General features: G+C 36.9%; 1 protein-coding gene across 2 annotated transcripts in view; it reads right to left on the bottom strand.

Annotated features, from left to right (window-relative positions):
• Positions 1-2,017: 2,017 nt before the first annotated feature.
• Positions 2,018-20,390, bottom strand: part of LOC121632075 (poly(ADP-ribose) glycohydrolase) — a 34,178-nt gene continuing 15,805 nt past the window's right edge. For both annotated transcript variants that reach the window (XM_041973247.1, XM_041973246.1), the window contains 14 exons: positions 20,052-20,174; positions 19,371-19,457; positions 18,943-19,017; positions 15,424-15,516; positions 14,527-14,681; positions 12,548-12,627; positions 12,378-12,438; positions 12,215-12,290; positions 10,933-11,080; positions 8,309-8,387; positions 7,859-7,967; positions 4,414-4,519; positions 3,163-3,291; positions 2,018-2,929 (listed from right to left, as the gene is read on the bottom strand). In XM_041973247.1, coding sequence (XP_041829181.1) covers positions 2,769-2,929; positions 3,163-3,291; positions 4,414-4,519; positions 7,859-7,967; positions 8,309-8,387; positions 10,933-11,080; positions 12,215-12,290; positions 12,378-12,438; positions 12,548-12,627; positions 14,527-14,681; positions 15,424-15,516; positions 18,943-19,017; positions 19,371-19,457; positions 20,052-20,174 — 1,482 coding nt within the window. In that variant the 3' untranslated portion in view covers positions 2,018-2,768. The remainder of the gene's footprint in view (positions 2,930-3,162; positions 3,292-4,413; positions 4,520-7,858; positions 7,968-8,308; positions 8,388-10,932; positions 11,081-12,214; positions 12,291-12,377; positions 12,439-12,547; positions 12,628-14,526; positions 14,682-15,423; positions 15,517-18,942; positions 19,018-19,370; positions 19,458-20,051; positions 20,175-20,390) is intronic.

Here is a 20,390-nt window from a genome sequence, read left to right as displayed (position 1 = left end):
CATTGTAAATGATGCTTTTTTTGCACAGAGGTCTGCAGAGTAACACGTCCCAAACAGAACACAAAAGCAGAGAACGCTGCTCATAGGTTGTTCTTTTTTCTAATGTAAAACTAGACCATGAGATTAAAAGAAGCAAACTTTCGCCAAAGGAGGTGGCTGATTACAAACATTCCTGCCCTGGCTCAGTGGTACCACTGTTTTATGATACTTAGAGATAAGACCACACATGCTAAATAGGGGATATTACTGCAATAGAGATAAGTAGGACTAACAGGAAGAGGCTGCTGTGACTGCCTTTATCCAACGATCGGTCAGTTATGAAATGGTATGCAACTAGGTTGCATGTTTTTAAAAAATAAACGCGTGTAAAACAAACAAAATTTCTGGCTTTCATTATTCCTTTACCTGATGACTTTGTTGCTTAATGTCTGGTCAGTCAAGTCTTTTCTCTTTTGTTGTTCTTAATACATGAGCAGGCTTGAAAAGAGCATGGAAAATGAGAGATGTGTACCTGGAGGCGTCCATTATGGGCAAGTAATGATATTGTTTATGTAATTACACATACTGCCACTAAAGATTTTATCAAGCCTGACTAGTAGCCAAAACAAGAAATATCCTAGAATTTTAAAACAAATTAACATATTTCATGACACCCTAAAAATAAAATTATGAACCCACAAAATTAGTATAACAGACTGCACTTTGCTGGCCTCCTTTAATAACTGAATAACTAATCTACAGCACACATGGAATAAACATGGGACAAGGGCTGGCCACTTTGACCAATCAAAGTGGCTCTTCACAAATCAAAGAAGCAGAGGATAAAACTGGGAAACCACCAGTAAAAAAAAGCTTCAACCCATAGCTAAAGATATGTTCTGTATTTGTAAAATGACAAGATCAGAGTTATAGATATATTTTGACTTTTATATTACAAAATGAACCCTTTTGGTTGCCTGTCAGTGGCTTTCTTTTCATCATCCACTTTAGCTACTGTAACCTCGCAATATTATCTACATATTATACTGTACAATATATGTATTTTCCATGGCTGTAGCACTTAAAACTCTTAAAGAACCCAGCATTGCCAGAGCTTAATGCAGCAAAAAAAACTACACCACAGTAAATACGTTTGAGAAAAAAAATAAATAAATAAAAGTCATAGACACTGCATGTTCATGACTTTATGGCAGATTGCAGCTGAAAGGTCAAAAACACACATGGCGCTCACTGTAGAGGGATCATTTCAGTAGGACGCCCCTGTGTCTATGGTTGATCCCCATGGGAGAGATGCCACCAAAGGCTTATTTTGAACTCAGCAAGCTAAAAAGAGAGACCCCCTACATGAGGTTCTGATTCCATGATGGCAGACAGCACCGAGCTCAAACACCTACACCTCATTCATTTACTTACAGGCTCCCAGGAGTCCATTCAGTGCAGGGAACAAAACTATTTGAACATTCAGCTAAAATTTTCTTATTTTTTTATTTGTAGTGGCTCATAAGAGCCCATCGGGAATATAGGCTAATAAATAACAGAAGAGAAAAAACTGAAAATATTTGACTGAAATGGGAAGGGATCAATTAGTTACCACATGAGGCAGAAACCTGGTTTAATTATTTTTCCAAATGATGGTGTAAACATTCAGAATACTTCATATAAATGTTGTACATTTAAATTTAAAATAAAGGGGGGGAAGTCTCAGACTTCAATTAGCCAGCTTCTTCCTGATGTAGAAGAAACTGTTCAGTCCTAGAGACAGAAGAATCAAATCAGAAACACTCTTCTGACCTCTCACATCTAATTAGATATGTCCTGATCAACTCTTTATTTAATGAGGTGTCATTTACTCATCATATAGAAGGTATGACCTTATTAATGGCTGAAGAAATAGCTGGAGAAATGCAGTGGAGAAACTCATTTTGTCTGTAACATTCAAGTGACAAAGTCCTCATCCTGATTGGTCAGGGATGTACTGGTGACATTTATAGCTCAATTTAAATGGTGCTGCTCAATAAGATATACACAGTTTTTAAGTGTAGAACTTTACGTAAAATTTGTTTTATTTAGATTGAAAAGGCAAAGTTTTTTCAGAGAGATAATCAAATAATTATTAACATGAGAAAACCTTCAAAACATCATTTTACATTGCATCGGTGTTAAAATACAAAACCAAATTAATCAAGCAAGTGCAATCACATTCTGGAAAGAAACCACAAAAAATAATTCAAAATGCAGTCGCAACTCATGGTTCTTACAAATTTATTGCACAACAAATTATTTTAGTCTGACTGCTCTTTAAATCAAAAGCTGTCCTGAGACCACTTCAAGCTTTCCAAACACTTGTTATTCTTTTCCTTTAACTTCACTTCTGACAGCCAACTCAATTAGGTTGGATGTGTGTGGTGTAAAAACAAGCAGCATGACAAACTGAGAAGATGGATGGCAACCTTTGCCTCACCATTAAAAACACAATTGCATCACATTGGAGCACAATCTATTGCCATATTACCAGCTGCGGTAAAATGAACTCAGCTCCAGCCCGGGTCATAACTAAGCACCTTCCACAGAGCTGTTCAGCTGGATCTGCATGCTTGTTATTCATTTTCTCTAGTCAGCGGTCAACATTACTTTTCGGCTTAGCCACAGCTAGATTTAATAAAACAATAAATCGGAAAATAAATCCAAAGGAAAGCCGAGAATACTTCAGTTAATCAATTGTTTCATTTTCTTATAATAAGGCACAGTGACTCATCAGCCAGATGACGTTAACGGCAGACTGTGGCTGAGCTTCTGTTGGAGTCGTCAGGCGCCAAGGAAGGGCCGACCTGTTGGTAGATGAACGAGTAGAGGCTGACGTCAGGGCGCCGACTGAGACAGCTCTTGCACACTGAGCTGTAGTACTGCCCCAGAAGATCATACACCTCTCCTGTGATTGGATACAACGAGACTTGTCTTAACAGTAGACAGATACCAGCAAGGAAAATGCAGTTTTCAGGATCAGTAATATAGTAACATAACTGTTTAATGAAATCATGTAATTATTATTAAAATCATAAGATTATAACATCCTTTGATGCAAGTTTAAAAAGTCCAAAAGGAAACAAATAAACAGTTTAATAAAATCAAGAAGCTGGATGGCAGGATATCTGTTGGCCTTACCAACACTGATGTTCCTCTGAGTGAGGAAAGTGTGCATGTTGTGGACATCTGTCATGAGCTGGCTGTCACCAAAGGTGAAATAAGCTACATCTCGGCCCGCCTCGGCAGCTGCCAGCATCTGGAGCAGGGCTGGAATAAAAGAAGTCTGTTGCAGTGTACTACAGCTAACCTTGGATTTCCATGTGATGATTTTTATCAAATTTTGAAATTCACAGAAATGTAAAAGGATACAAATGAAAATAAATGTCAGCTTTTCAATATTTTTTTTTTACAATATCATTATTTGTACAAAAATACATCGAAACATTAAATTCACAAAGGTTTGAAAAGCGGTCTCATGGCTGATTTTTCTTTTGTAACTGAGCCACTTCAGCCTCTGTAGCCTGTACAGTAAAAGGTAAATAATCAGGGGAATAGGTCTTACCCCCACTGAGAACTCTGGATTAGTTACAAAGGAAAGTCGGGACTGGCCCCAGAGAGCTGTGAATATTTTAAGAGACTGGAAATACGTCTGCTGACTAATTAAAGTTGGGACACTGCCAACGTAATGAGAAAAGACTAAATAAACATTTTTAAAAGATGACTAAGCTAAAAACTTTGACATTTTTAGAGGTTTGTCTGCTGCTCAATTTCATCTGTATTCTTCAAAAATGATCTGTAAATCAAACGAAGGGGGGGGGGGGGGGGGGGGGAAAGAAGTGGGGCTGTGAGGGAACACAGGAGGAAAGCCAGGCAGAGGACAGCATCTGAATTATGAAGTTCTTCCCTAGAGACGTCATTAAGCAGACATTAGGTGATGGTGCCCATTTGAAGCATGCATCTTGCCATGGCTACTTAATAAATACACACTGATGTATGTAGAGTACATAAAAAAGAAGGTATCCATGTCATAGAAAATGAGTAGTCATTCCTTGGGGTTGGAAAAAAAATCTTCTGAACTTCGTGCTCATTGTTATAAGGCACAGAGAGCTGTAACAGATTGATGGACTAAAGCTGGCGATCAATTTCACTATTAATGCCACATATTAACTTTGTCATTTGATCAATAGGAGGAAGGCAACAAATACACCTTAAGTAAATGAATGCATTCCCAAAAGACAAATGGATGCTTATACTGCACTAACCTGCTGGAGCTGTGAAATCTACTCTGTAATGTCGAGGAAAAGAGTCTGATTAAACTGCCAAGTGCACGAGGATGACAAGTCATTTCTGCTCAGTATCTGCTGACGTCAGTGTCACATCAGTGCGTACCTTTGAGACGCGTGTCACCTCCAAAAACTCCACAGCCCCAGTTTCCCGTTGCCACTGCTGCAAGGTTCTGACTTTCCTCCTCAGGGCGAGCGAAGCCACAATAAGCCTAAATGAAGAGAAACGCAAAGACAGCTTATGAGAAGGCCAAAAAAAACTATTCCTTATGTTTAGTGGAAAATAATTACTAGTCACTGTACAGTAAATGGCCAAAGATTGATCTGAAGCTGATAAATCAAATGATTACAAGCAACATTTGTGATGTGAATTAAGAGGGATTTGAATTTAGAAGACAGATAAGGGAAGCAAAACAGACCAAAATTACAAAACTGACCAGTTAATGAAAAAAAACAAAGATCATAATTTAATTAGTCTTTTCACAGTTTATTGTTTAATTACAAATATTTTTAAAAATTGTTATGTCACATAGAAAAATAATATATAACAGCTTCCAGGAGTAGACTGCGTTGACTGACTGATATTGCGATTACAGTCTTAATGATCTCATCATGACGTTCCTCTGTCTTCAGCTTAGGAAACAACATATTTGCCATGTACAAGTTTTGTTTGAAGAACTTTAAAGACAATCAGGCCATTTTGTTTTTCATATTTAATGTCCACTGTTTCAATAACTTTTTATTATTCTTTGTAAGGGTTTGTGTGAATCCTTAAATTACCTACAGACTTATACTATATTAGTGATATAAAAACAAAAAAGACAATTATATTTTTTTCAGTACAATGACAGATAGGAAAACTAACTGCTGACTAAATTTGCTAATTCTGTAAGCCTTAACCAACCCATCAAATTTAAATTAAATGCATGGATGAAGACAACAGTTGTGTTTCCCCATTAGTCCTGTGCTGGGTACGTGTGTTAACATACAGTATAAGAGCAGGTTGTCTGGGCTGCATGTACATTTAACTCTGTGCCATTTTACGCCTCCTCACTCAATTAGCTGGAATGAAAGTTTTAAGAGTCAATAACTGGACAAAACCCCTGTTCCTAAGCCACAGCATTAGACTTAACATACTGGCTAGGTTGTAAATCATGTTAGAAATTATGTTAAAAGCTGGTAAAATGAAAGATCCGAAAGGTCTCTGGACATTCATTTGCACATTGGAAATAAAATGCATTGTGAAAATGAATTGTAAGGGCCCATCCTCTGCCCTGACCAGTCATAAATTCCTCTTGTGAAAGGGCAGATATGACACTTCACTGAACAATATTCGAAAGGGGGATTGATCTCCATGTTGGTGCATTCTTCACACTCTTGTCAGAACTGTCAAAGTCCTCGATGCTATTTGACAGCAGACCTGTCAACATTAATGTCTTGATCTTTTTCTCCCATTACAAATGACCATTATTTCTCCAAGAAGATCATACGTATTGTATGACTTCAGTTTTTAAAAAACATAAAACATATTATGCAAATGTAGTAACTGTGATAAATTGTCCCACAGTCAATTATGCTCATTAAAATCTATTCTAAGCTTAATGAACAGTAGAATGATTATGATAATGTTTATTCTTTGCAGAATCAATGCCTATTACACGCATAAAACACAAAACCATAATTCATATATTTACCCTTGTAAAAATAGCCATGGATCAAAACTATCATGCAACATTTGCAAGATTTCCGCTAACAACTAAACAGGTTGACATTTAGCCTGTTAAATCTGTGCAAACTACAGAAAGTGTAATTACAGTTGTTAAAGGACATTTCTCCTGCGTTAAATGGCTAAGGAGTCAATAATGTTGAAGAAGAAAACATAACATCTATGAAAATCAGGGATCAGACTAACTTTTTTTACGAGAAGCACAGTGGCCCCCAACTTAAATTTTTAGGAGCGCAAGCAGAAAATTTAGGGGTGCATACTGAAACCGCCTTGCATAGCAAATATTCACATTTCCTCTCATTTTCACTGTATTAGTGATAAATACTTGAACAATAAATTCAGAAATTACATTGTTCCCAATTCACATTTTTTGTGCAGCAGTTGATGTAACATAAAAAAACATCTTACTGGCTGCACTATTACAAAACAAGTAGACGTAGAACTTGTCATATCAAATCAAATCAGATCAGATTTGATTTGATTTTCACTTTTTAGTCAAGGCATAACGGCAACTTTGTCACCATCATCCCCCATAGGGCCTGGTATGACTGGTCCATGTAGTTCCTGGCAATAAACAGCTTCAGGGACTGATACTCCTGTCCAGCCACTGTTCCCAACTCCTCAGTATGAAAAGTAGCTATTGGCCGTCCTAAAGTTGCTAATTAGCATAATCAGCCTAGTAGTATAGTTGTAATGAATGCTGCCATAAAGAGGGATGTCGTGGGAAAGGCAAAAATTGATAAAAAAAACAAATAATAAACCTAAAAATGTTTAGAACAGCAAAAAATTAAATAAATGAAATAAAATACATAATAAATAAAATAATAATGCAGACAATATTTTCTTTATTTTTAGTTCAGTTTTTAGGAGTATTTTGTTTTTCTGTTTGTTTTTTTTTTAATTAGGATTCTTTAACATTTCACAACACTTTTAACTTTTTAAATATTTTTGTCTACACTCTTCATTATTAGACATTTCTCTGATGGTAACACAGCGCAGGATCCTCCAGCAGCAGCTTAGAAAATGTCATTTTCAGCCTGGTCATGAAACAAGAGGTGAACGTCGTCTGCTCTGAATACAGCTGCTGCTGCAAGACCTAGCTTCGTGTAAGAGGAGTCTGCACAGCATCCGCTCCTCAATGGGAAGAGTAAACTACGTTAATTCTCATCAGTCTCCAAAAGTCTCCAATAATACCAGAAAAAGTTGCTACATATGTCGTTAGTCGCTTTTTTTTTTTTTAAATTCGCTAGAGGGGTCTAAAAACTTGCTAAATATAGCAACAAAGTCGCTAAGTTGGCAACACTGAGGAATAATAAATTCCCCCAAGACCCATCTCTTGTCACACATTAGCCAATCACAGCGCCAACGTGCGTGTGAGCGCACATTGGCTCTCGTCTTGTTCGTTTGTGTTCATCTCCTTTTCTCGTATTAAAGTTAGTTTGAGTCGGCAAACCAGCAGCTAATTGCGCATTACTGTGAACTACTGGGCTGAAGAGGGGAGCAGACATTTGTTAGAGAAAAAATAAATTAAAATATAACTACTACAAGAAAAAGACCAGCAAATGTATTGGTCACCGTTGCCCGAGTAGATGAAAAATTCACTCGCACTGTCTCACATTTTAGTCGCAAAATGTGACCATTTGGTCGCATTCTGGAGCCCTGGACATTCACTTTATGTTAGTCATATGACGATGTTTGTTTTTGTTCTTTCTTATTTTCATTTAAACTAATATCAATTACAGGAAGGTAGGAGAGAGACAAAAGGACAAAAATTAATAAAGACTACCAGTAGGCAAATTAGTAGTGAAAGTAATAAATAAATAACCTTGTTAAGTTCTCGGTTGATTCTTTCTGGGTGAAACTGTTCAAGAAAGTTCCTGAACTGTAGCGCATCAATGGCCACAATCTCAGTGCATCGTCTCTGCCAGCCATCACTGAAAAGAAAATTAATAGAAAAAAATGCTTTTAGCCAAATATGGAGGTCAAGCTGCAGTTTCCATCCCCACAACTATAGCCAGGCAAAATTATTAAAATACTATTTGTACTGAAATCATTAGCACTGAATGGAAATATCAACAAGTATGTTTAAAATGACATGCAAACATGCTAACGTCCAGCAGACAGCATGCTTGTCATTAATGTTTATTACATTTATCTAAAATTGGGCAGATCACATTATGTTTTCAGTTTATGAATGCACTGAGTGGGAGGTTGTGGAGTCCTACAGGAGAAATAAGTGACTTCAAGCTACAAAGCTTGAAGATGCAATAAATACCTTGGAGTTGTGTCCTGGTAGCTGCCTCCCCACTTGTAGGAATGAGAATATCCGGTGTATTTACTGTACTGCTGAGTGCCTAACAGACAATAAAATCAATTAAACTTAACTGTCAAGCAAGCAGCAGTGAGGAAATTATAATAGCTGTTAAACGTAATCAAAACAGAATATTTAAGATGCACAACTGAGTGGCACTTGTTGGCACTGAAGGGTCAACATAAACAAGCAAGGACATCACCAAACTGTATTAGTAAATAACGTAGACTTAGGAGATGGAAAATACTTCAGAATTATTTATCCAAACTATATCTTTAATAACAAAAAATAACAGAAACATGAATTTAAATAATACAAACAAAAGAAAAATGTATTAAGAAACTCTCGTCAGCGGGTTTCGCCAGCAGCTATCTGTCTGCTGGGATCGAGTGAAATACTAGCAGCTGCCTCCTGACAAGAGAAAAATTACTGCTGAGAACCACAAGTCCCATTAACTCTTTGAAATCCGAGTTAATCATTTATGTGTCAAAATGTGTTAAAATGTGGTTTTATGTTGCGATTGTCCAACACTCCTATGTCAGAATAAGTATTAGAGATAAAAAGAGGCGGTTGCCTGTGAAAACCTGACATTTATTGGTTTTCCAAAAACAGCAAACTCTAGCATCTACCATTTTTGCATTTGAAAGGAACGTGTTTCAGGAACACAATGAATTATGCTTTGATTTATATGCAACCCAAATCCTGGTTGAGGAAAGACCTGTCTGGTTGTTAGAATCATTTCTAAATAAACAATAAAAATCTGCAGGTATAACTCACAATGTCCTGAAGGTTGCAGCATTCATGTGTAAATACATGAAATAAAAGAGTCTCACGTTTGTGGTGGACGAGATACTGAAAGGTCAAAAACATATGTCGTTGCTTCTTCAAGGCAAAGCAGGTCTAATGAAGTGTGTATATTATGTATTTCATATCGTTAAGGTGTGTAACTGAGCAACAGAAAACAATAAAAAATAATAAAACACTAAAATACATTCCTCTAATATATGGATTAGAGAAATAATACCATAAGAATAAAGAGAAGAATGGCTCCAAATAGAAAACAGTAGTCATAGTACAAGGTTACCACTGATTTACTGGACCCTGTTGTCCAACAAACCCAGTGAAGAATATAAACTCCTCGTGCCATGCTGTCCTGCTTACATCATGCATATTTTTTTGGTCAGTACTGCCATCAGGGAATCATGTGACTTCTTCTTGATACTATTTATACTTCTGACCTCCACAATGGCAGCCAGATATCTAGCAATCAAGGAAAATTCAATTATGTTGGCCACTTTCACAAATTTCAGCCGAGAGGTAAGGTCCATTAGAATCCATACTGTATGCCAAGACCTCTCACAGAGGAATATGATTTACCACATTGCCACAATGCAGCTATGGCTTGGACTTTTACAACAGGGTACAAGGGATACAGGGCGGGTTTAATAAAGATGATGGAATGGAAAAGTCCATTAGTGAAGCAGGTCTTGGGCAGGTCTTCCAGCTATAATTAATTCTAAGCCCAAGTAATAAAGTTAAGTGGTCTAAGTGGAGGCATGGGAGAGATGGCCGACACAAAGTCTGAAGGTGACTCTGCCAAAACGGGAAGCTGCAGTATGACTGGCTTTTGAAAGATAACATCTGTAATCTTACTGCTTTTATCCATTTTTCTTGTAATGTTTGCATTTTTTTAATATGTATAATGGGAGGATATACATTTTTGAAGGTTTGTGTGTAAAGCATAAAATAAACCAATTATATAGAAGAATTACTGTCTATTGGAAGACCACTGCCTGAACCATGCAGACCAAAGAGGTGAGAGTTGAAAATTTAAAAACCCCCAAAAACCAACACAATGAGTTAAAAAAACATGACATAAACCTTTATGAGACTTCCTGGGTCACCCATGATAAGTGATCATTTTCTAACACCACATCTGTAAAATTCACACATTGATATGACTAATTTTTGCAGGATGAAAACTGGATTTGTTTGTTTTGTTTTGACTAGCTATTACTGTATTACACTGGCTGTCTAACCTTTTCATCAAATCCAATCAAACAGCCACAAAAGTTCAGACAAGACAGGGGGGAAAAAAAAGGTGGAAAAACAGAGGTGCCATCAGCCCCCTGCAGGGACCCCTTCAGTCTAGCTGTTATTACTGGGTCTACACTGGGCTCTCACAGCTGTGTCTGCTGTAAACATTCAATTGTGAAGTATAGTCAGTGAGAATTACTCAACAGAAAGACCCAACAGAGCAATCAGGGTAACTTGGTCTCCATCAGCAAACTCTACCATTTACAGCCAATCAAAAGTAAACATGTGACAAGGACAGATAGAGAAAACATTGCAAAAGGGATCCTTTAGCATTTTGCTGAGTTAGAATGGGGTAAATTGAAGCTGTTTAAAGTGTACCCCATGCCATTGATTGACTATAGAGGCACTAAAATGATAGCACAAGTTTAAGAGGAGTTAACCTAGGGCATTATGGATTTGATCTGGAGCAAATGACGACACTGTGAATTATTGATCAGTATCCTGTCATGAAATAATTATTTAACATGGGGTGAAAGTTTGTTTTCACTGACCTGTTATAATGAGACATTCATTATGATCCAATACTTCAGTGAAGAGACGAGAAACAATTAGCTCGGGGTTAACTAGGAAACGGATTTCCTCTTGAACGAGGCCAGAACTGGTGACCCCTCCTCCCACAAACTTGTTGGCAAAATCCACCTTCAAAATGAGACAGACGTTTGATGAGAAAGGAATAATTATTATCCATGCCTTTAGAGGATTTTCAGTGACATACCCGTAAAAAGAAAGAAAAAAGAAAAAGTAACATTTTGTTCAGACCATCAAAGCCTGGACAAGAGGAATACACCTGTCTGCCCTTTTTACTTCATTTGTGACAGAATCTATGACAAGCTGATGGTTTGGATGGTGGCCTGAGGTGCTGGCATTACTCAGACAGATCTGTCCACCATGCCAAAAATGAGCTCTGAGCTCTCTCTGGGGGCAGCACTTAAGTGTGCAACTGCCAGTAGCAAATATCAAAGGAAAGGAGAAAATTTCTACAGTCCAAAGAAAACATCTTTCTAAACGCATGGCACACTGCTAAACTGATTTTCATTTTAACTTTAATCTATTTATGGTTTATAAGGAAAAAAAACATGTTTCAGCTCAGACAGACGACTGATCATTTTAATGTGACAGCAGCAGAGTGGAACACAAAATCTTGAATTTTCAGTACTGACAGTTGTTGCTCATTGGCCTGTAGTCAGCTTAGTCCAACCCTACCACAACCTCAAAGAGATGCTACAAAAGGGTGAGCATTCTGAGAGCAAATCTCCCCAAACTGGTCACTCAACGCTGGGACAACAAGCCAGCCTCTAAAGTCTACTCTGACAAGCTGTCACCCCCACCCCCACCCCAGCAGAGCATCCATCAATCGGAGCTACAGCGTGCCCTGGAGCTGGTCATGTGTGCACATCAACTGTCAGTTTGTGGCAAGTGGAGGCAAACAAAAGGTGAAAGCCAGAGCGGGCCATTCTGACAGTGCACAGGAAGCAAGCCCAACACAGAGAGCAGAGGAGGCCCAGAGGCCTCGACCCCAGTCCCAGCGCACACTCCCTTTGACGTCTCACAAGCTCCCTCAAAGGCCTTTTCAGCAGAAGTAAGCATTCTGGGTGGAAGACTCCAAAAAGAGGTGGCACAGTGACTGACTAGAACAGAGGGGACAGACAGTCTGGTACACGTACACCTCCTTTAAGCAAAAATCTAAAAGTTTCTACAAATTCTAGCCCCTAAAAATTACACAACCAAGCTGTCTCTCTAAAATTAGCATCCCAGAAGCCTTCTTTGTCTTACCTGAAGCATTCCATAACCATCATCCTCAATGGTCCCTTCGCATGTAATGTGTAGCTTTGTGAGCAGAGTCTGAGAACTGAAACACAAATATTGTTTTCCTCCCAACAGCCAGGTAGATTTAATACACACTCATTCTTTTAGTATGATAATAAAAATACTACACCTCATCCAACTGGGTTGTTTATCCAGCCTTTTTCGGGTGAATGTTACAAGTCCAGTTGGCACTGTAAGACAAACAGATTAAAGCCAAACTAACTCTTCTATGTTTTTTTGTGTTTGTTTTTTACAGAATATTATGGCACTATTACATTACTGTGAAATCCTACCACCTACTTTGCTCAGTGACACTTTGAAAATAGCACATCAGGGTTTTCAGCTTTTCAATCTTCATTGAAGAGGAGCCTTCAAACAACCTGAGGGCAAAGAAGTGATGGGTTTCAGTTATCCATTCTTGATATACAATATGACAAATTATGTTCCCTTCATGAGCTTATTTTTAAAACAAGTAGGTTTAACATGACATCCCAGCCCACCACCAACTCAACAAACAAAAGCCACGACCAGCAAAAATTTCTCCCCAGTACATAACTAGAGTTGTAGAGACACATGACCTCCATTTTAGCCACGTGAGTTTAGTCATGCTTTAACTTTTGACATGAATTAGTACATCTCCCTCAGCTTCCTTTTCAGATTATGTAGGAGCTTCTTCGCCGTTACGACAACGAAGTTGCCCCAGGCTGGCCATCACAGGGCGACACTCCTGCCATTTCACAGCACTCACACACAAAAGGAAGAGAGAGGGAAACAGGAATCCCTGTTTGGTGATACATTAAGAAGCCCCGTGTCCCTTTTAAGCAACAGTGTCCTCAGGAGGTAAACGGGTGTAACACACATGCTCATATATACAGCTGTTGGGAGTGAGGTACACTGGATAGGTCTGAATGCACTTTAAACATTAAGCCCACCATCTCTCTCTAAAGAACCCAATGGCCTGCCTGACATGCCACAATAAAAAGGGAGAAATTTCATGAGAAGGAAATGAAATGATGACAAAAGCTTGGTGCAGTGAGAGCCCTTTAGGGCTGAGAAACTCATTCATTGAAGCCAACTCGAGTGTTCATTTCTCTTTTTTGTCAGAGTGGCCCCCTAGAACCAATCATGCCCCTTGTAGCCCTCAGGGAAAATGTCTTTGACATAAGTTGGCCTCTAGTGAGAGCAGGCGTGACAAAATGCAATATGGTCTTTGGGGAATAAGAATTAATACACAATTACCAAGCTATGATATAACTGTATACTAAAATGTTAATGAAAAAAAAGTATGGGTAACTACACCTGGTAAAACATGTGGGTTTCAGTATCATTAACTAAAAAAGCAGGAACATAAGTGGTTAAATTCAGTATGGAAAACTAGAATTAGAGAGCCAATGCTGGTGGTAAAAAAAGGAGAATAAAAATAATCCCAAGGACTTAATATCTGGTTAGTGACAAATTGGTGACTTAGCGAATTGTAAGGGAAGGCAGAAAGAGAAAAAGATAATACCTGCTTCCTTTTAAATCATCACAAAACGTTAATGTGAATTCAATTTTATTGTGACTGAATTCATTGAAAGTCTTTTGCAAAACAAGCAGTGGTTTTATCTAATATCAAAAGCAGCCATCTCAGTCAATGTTAACCTAATATACTTTTCCATTTAGGTAATTACAGAGTGATGCCAATAGATACAAGGGACATGACTGAGCAGAGATCGCCACACAGATTATTACAATGCACCATCCTGTCCGATAATCCATTTGAATGGATGAAGAAACTAACAAATGGTTTGTCAAATGCAATTCCTCTACTAAAATATTAGAAGGATATTTATAAATCTAGAGAAAACTACCAATTACTACAATAAAACACAGAGAAATTGTGTTCAGAAAAAGGCAGGAGTCAAATCACAACTATTTAAAAAATTAAAATGTTTTTATGTTTAATTTTGTGCATAATTTGTAATTTTTCAAGGGCAATTATGCATCTGTGCTGAATACGAATCATATCACTGAGTAGTAAGTTATTTGATAAATAACATGATGACTTTACAAATCAACTGAAACATCTGATTCTGACGAACTGAAAACTAAACCCTGACAGACTATAATGTTGTATCCTTTATTATTCAGCCATAGGTAAGCATAATCGATTGAAATCAAGCATTTTACAGTAGTGCCCCCTCATGAAGATGAGCTTGTTGCCATTGCAGCATCATTTACAACCAGAATATTTAACTTTATGCATGATGAGTCAGAAATATCACATCCACACACATTACCTGAAAAAGTTGATGTCTGGGTAGTTAATGTACTCTGTCTTTCTGGAGGTGCGTCGAGGGAAGGTGCAGAAAAAGGCGTTGGCAAGCAGACATGCCACCTGCTCCTGAGACAAGGTAATGGAGTGGTTCATGCCTCTTTTCAGGAGGGGTATTGGCTAAAGGAAAAACATGAGTACAATTAAAAAGGCTCAAGCTGCTTTATCAATCTACCAAACAAACAGAGGCATCCTGCACAGAAAAATGTGGAAGCACTCGGTGCGACTTTAATCAGCCATTGTAATTATATTACAGCTCAATTCAAGCTTGTGCATATAATCATAATATAGATTATAAGTTTATAAAAAAAAAAAAAAAAAAAAAAAGGTTTGTAACATTTAAATTAAAGTACAGGACAAAAAACACAAGCTAGGTGAGTCGTAGACCAAATTAATTTTAAAGTTTTTGCGTGAAAACTGCTTTTCTAGTTTATTTGTAGAGGGACAGAATAAAACCCTTTGATTACAACTAAACACACTGTCTGACATTGAGTAATGTCCTATCACAACTTCTTTGGATATGTTTGTACATATGGAGGCCACACTGAGTGTTAAATAAATAAAACTAGGAATAAAATTAAAAATAAATGTAAAATCAAAGTTTTATGACTAGCTGCCTTGACAGATTGATACATGGAAACCTTTTTAATGAGCATTTTTACTGGCTGCAAACACACACTGATATCCACCATCTACATGCCAAACAACCAGAAACTTGGACAAATGACCATCAACAGCTGCGAGCCTTGACCTCAGCACTATTATCAGAATTATTTGTCATGTCGAAACCTTTGGGATCATCCTGCTGCAATGATTCACCACACAGACCAGTTTGTGTCAGGTGGTTGCTTATTAGGGTTACCTTGGTGCAAAGCTCAGATGCTCTCAGTGCTAATTGCACCATGTCTGGCAGCAGGGAGTCAAACAGATGTTCAGCAGCATCAGACTCCAAAACCTTGGAGAGAGCAAGAGATCTGTTAATGTTTTTTTGTTTTACCCCAAAACTCAGCTGTGGAATTATTTGCCTTCTGGACTGATTAGTTTAAGACAGAAATATAAAATTTACCACTTTTGATCCAATATGTTCAAACAATGTACAATGTATAATCTTACAAAGCAAAATACTGCTGAAATATTAGCAGTACAGATAATTTAAAGCTTACTGAATCTAAAAAAAAAATTGTGTATGACAACATAAAATAGGCGATGAAGACCGATGACCTATAAAAATGACACAATAGGGCTTTCTATTATCCAGATATATATTCAGCTGAATTGTTAATTAATAATAACACAAAAACCAAATAACAAACCCACCATCCATGACAGCACTGTTACAGTCAAAAGCCATTATATACAAGTCACATTTACCCTCATAGTAGCTACAAAATGTCAGAATGATCAATCACAGAGCAATTTCATCAAGGTTGCACAACCATGCCAACTGGTTAAACAGCCTTTCTGGAAGAGATGCAAATAGCCAAGTGCTTGAAATAAAAAGGACAGTGGATGCTCAGGACACAGAGCCTCGACTGGTGATTTAGCCCAGGACATTTATATTGTGGCAAAGGAAGCCTGTCTAAACACTATCATAAGTAATGACCTGGCTGACATCATAAACTGCTTCTATAGGCGTAATAAATTAAACCAGTTGACAAGGAGGAACAGCATATATAGCTGAGGTAGTATAAGGCAAGCTCTTTAAATCAGCAGAGGGAAGTGCATCAAATCAGCTGAGCTAACTGTCTGTATGACTTGGGATGGGTCTGTACATCACACTGGTCTCAAAAAGCAATAAAACAAGGTGTGAAAATGTGAGCAGAAAGAAATCAGAACAGTGGTCCCCATGATGAGCAGCTGCCGTCTTTCAGCAAATGGGAATTGGAATAAAGAATAAAGCTCCTATACAGGTTTAAAACAAGATCTAACATTTCTTTCAAATTCCCATGAGTCTGAGCAAGATAACAGTCCGCTTGAGTAAGTCAGTGAACGTGTGACCATGGTCAAATAAAACACTTTTGTGCTCATAACTGTAAAAACAGGACTGTCTGTGCAGCCTAAAGAAAAATGAACAAACTGATGCTGTCCATCAACAGCTATTTGGTTATTCATAAGGAATATGTGCTTAAATGAATATTCAATTAAGGTGCCTGGCCTGTCACTCCATGCCATTCATGTTTACTCCTCTCTGACATTCAAAACCGTTCTGCTACAGGAGCTGGAGAGAAGTAGCACAGTGAAAAATGGGACTATTTGCACTATTCACCTTTTTTCATTTAACTTAGAACACAAGAAAGTAGATATCTACCATTTATATTTTTTTCATTTTCTATAAGGGACAAAAGAAATAAACATCCCCTGTAATAACAAAGAGCATAACACTACCAGAGACATTTAACCTGCAACAATTCAAGATGACATTTAATTTTTCTTTTTACAGATTTTAGTAAAATACAATGTGTGTTGCAACGCTCAAAGAATAATTAAGTTATTTTAATATCCCAGCTTTTCTTTAATCAATAAAACAGTTTAATAAACCCTTGCCAATCTTACTCTATTTTTATATTTCATATATTGCAGTTATGATTTTTTTTAAACCTTTCCAGTAATATTCTCAGATTCCCAAACCATCTCCAACAACAACACTTACCCTGTGGCTAAAGCCTCTAACCGTGTGTAGGTGCTGCCTAATAGAATTCCCTTATAACCTCATTTATGACATGTGAGATAATTTAACACTATAATACTGGATTAAGGCATTTCCCATGATATAATGTCAGCTATTTGAATTTCTGACAAGTAAATGTGACCTTTTATTTAAAGATTAAATTATTTCTAAACTCCCACTTTACCTTTTAAAGGCTGCAACATTTCCAAGCATTGTGAAATCAATTACTATTCTTCTGTAAAATGGCAAACACATGACATACTGACATTCTTGACAAAAGCTGTGCCTGCACTTTTTTATGTGAGTATTTTTAAACATGCTACCCATCAGTTTTTATAACACCATGTAGAGAGGGATACGTGACTGCTTTCTTACCATAAGGAAAATGAAGCCTATTACATGTCCAGTTTACAGGCTAAGTAATTGTTTGTATCACTCATTTCACAACACAGCTATTTCTCAAAATGGAATATTCCTGCTCCTTTAATGGTTCAGACACTCGGTCCTGCCCGAATGTCTACACAGGATGACGTAAAGCACATTAAGAGATGATGGATGGCAACCAAACTGGTGAAGACGCTGACGAATCTGAGCTCTAACAAATGAACCAAGAATGCACTGGGCCCTATGATTTACCTTAAGCTTATTTTGCCCTTAGGTTTAAAGAACAGTAAAATATAATAAAAACTTAAATAGTTGTCTATAGAAAGATAACTATTTTATTCATGTAATATTGCAAAATCAACATATATTTTAAGGATACCAATCCAAACCAAGCCCTTTCAAAATATGTATTTAACCACTTTGTCATGCATCTATAATAGCATGGAAATCTAGGTGGTCCCTATAGAATTACACTATATTGTTATCCGAGATTAAGTCACAACTTAAGCAAACAATTGTACAACAAGAGCAGTCTGAGACTGAGTTTCTCCACAAAGGCTGTGAACATTTAAATGAAAGAAAGGATTTAAAAAAAACCAACCATGTCAGTATTAATCTTTGCAAAAGTGAAAAACTGAACTTCAACTCCGTGAAATATAATGTCATTTTCCTGGTAGTTTTTCAATTGAAGTTGTTAATATAAATAGTAATGATAAGCAACGTAATATTTTTCTGTCTTTATTCCTGAAAAACCAATTGCACTAGTAACACAACCTCTGTGGTGGAGATTATTATGTTATTTTTGGTTTTTATTGATCACAATAAATTAATTAACTTTCCCAGCACTTGAACTCTTCAAACCTTTCTTGATATCAATGTTGCATGGAGTTGGACCATTCTTTACATTTAGTGACTGTTTTCACTCTGAACCAATGTTCATGTCAACACAAACACACTGAGTGCTCGACTATGTGTTAAAACAGAGAAAACAAGAAAATAGCAGCATAGCTGTGAAGATTCTTTGTTGGTGCTGTGAACTTATGAAACCTAACTATACTATCATTTTGAAGACAAAACTGATAAAAACCACAAGCAATATTTCATAACATCTTTTGTTTGGTTATTAAGTGTCATAACCAGATACTAAGTGTTTCTTCAGTCTACAGTTAATCTATTGCCATCTTCATCATTTTATGCTCATCTGTACTTACACACCTACATTCTAATATCAACTCAGTCATGTATGTGTATATTTTTAACAAGAAACTTTACATGTGGGATCATTGGGATTCAATAAAGTAATCAGTTAAAATGACAAATATAACTTACCTTAGTACAATACAAATGAAATGCTCTGAAGTCCCATTTCTTGGCATGTGAAGCATTATATGTCAACACTGCTTCCTGTAATAAAACAAATAAATAAAAGTGTAAAGCAATATCAACATGAAACATTTTATTTCACAACTAATCTATAAATGTGTTTAAAACAAAAAAAATTTGAACTAATACTGATGCCCAGTGCCTTTCAGGTTTCTGGATGCATGCTGCCATCTTGTGACAAAGTCTGGTAACAGCAGCTACAGTCTGACAATTATACTTTTATCTGAGAATTTATTAACCAGAAAAATTGTGGAAGGGAAACATTCTGTCAGACAAAATCATAGATCAAGACAGAGTACTTTTATACATCTTCTACTGTATTTCTGAAGGGGAAACATTAGACTTTGTGAGGATAAAGACATGAAATCACTTGCCTTCATCTCAAGCGCACTTGTTAACTTCTTGTTTAAAGTTTCTTTGATCAGCTCCCATCGGCTCTTATTCTGCAGTTCTTGTGTTTCCTGTGGAAGAAAATAGTGTGTTAGGTCTCTGCAGAGCATGTTCAGGTAAACTTAAATATGAAATGTAGAACAATAAAAAGTTGTTCCCATATTGCGCAACTGCTTTAGAAGAAAAAATATATATATGGTGTAGCTGCTGCAAGACTGAATAAATAAGCGCTATTTGCGGCTGTCTTTTTTAAATTTTCTTTGTAGAAGACAGTGTTTGGTTGCAACATGTCGCTCAGTTCTAACTGCAGTGCCATGTTAAAATAAAGACATTTTCAAAAAGGAAAAAAAAAACCTTGTGTTCTTTGATAATTTTATAGACTAATTGCTTTGTTAAAACAAGGAAGAGATTTTCATTCAAACAAGAATCCATGTCTAAGTAGGAGACAAGCAGCAATGGACACCATGCGCCTTCAGTCAGATGCAACCTACAATGCGACAGTTGCAAAGCAAATACTGAAAATCTGGCATGCAATTTCATGAATTAAATGTGATTAGGGACCTCTTTAAACAAGTCATCAATGTATGTTAATAACACAGTTCATGCCTCTAATGTTTTTGTACTTAAAATGCCAGATCTTTTAAACTTTTAATTTAACATCTTACCTCATCTTTCACAGGAAACAAGTTATTACTTGAGCAGGGCATCTTGACATGGACATCATCCCAGCTGTCCTTCAACTTAGTTGGGTATGGGACAGGATTTTTACCATTCTGTAGAAGGTCTGTCTGTTAATACAAGGCCAAAAAAAACTGCATTAGCACAAGCAGTTCTCATGTGCAAATAGTAAAACATTTAGACATCAGACAGAAACTCAGCACCACAGTCAGAATGTTGATTCTTAAGCTAAATTTTCTGGATTCACAAATGACAAAAAAATATATATGATGGGTCATTATGTTAACATTAAAATGTTTAAATATTATTTATCTGTAGAATTAGTT

This window comes from Melanotaenia boesemani, chromosome 21 (genome assembly GCF_017639745.1).
Source record: "Melanotaenia boesemani isolate fMelBoe1 chromosome 21, fMelBoe1.pri, whole genome shotgun sequence".
In the NCBI taxonomy this organism is placed as follows: Eukaryota; Metazoa; Chordata; class Actinopteri; order Atheriniformes; family Melanotaeniidae; genus Melanotaenia; species Melanotaenia boesemani.
The sequence above is the reverse complement of the archived record's forward strand: the minus strand, read 5'-3'. Positions and strand labels throughout refer to the sequence as shown.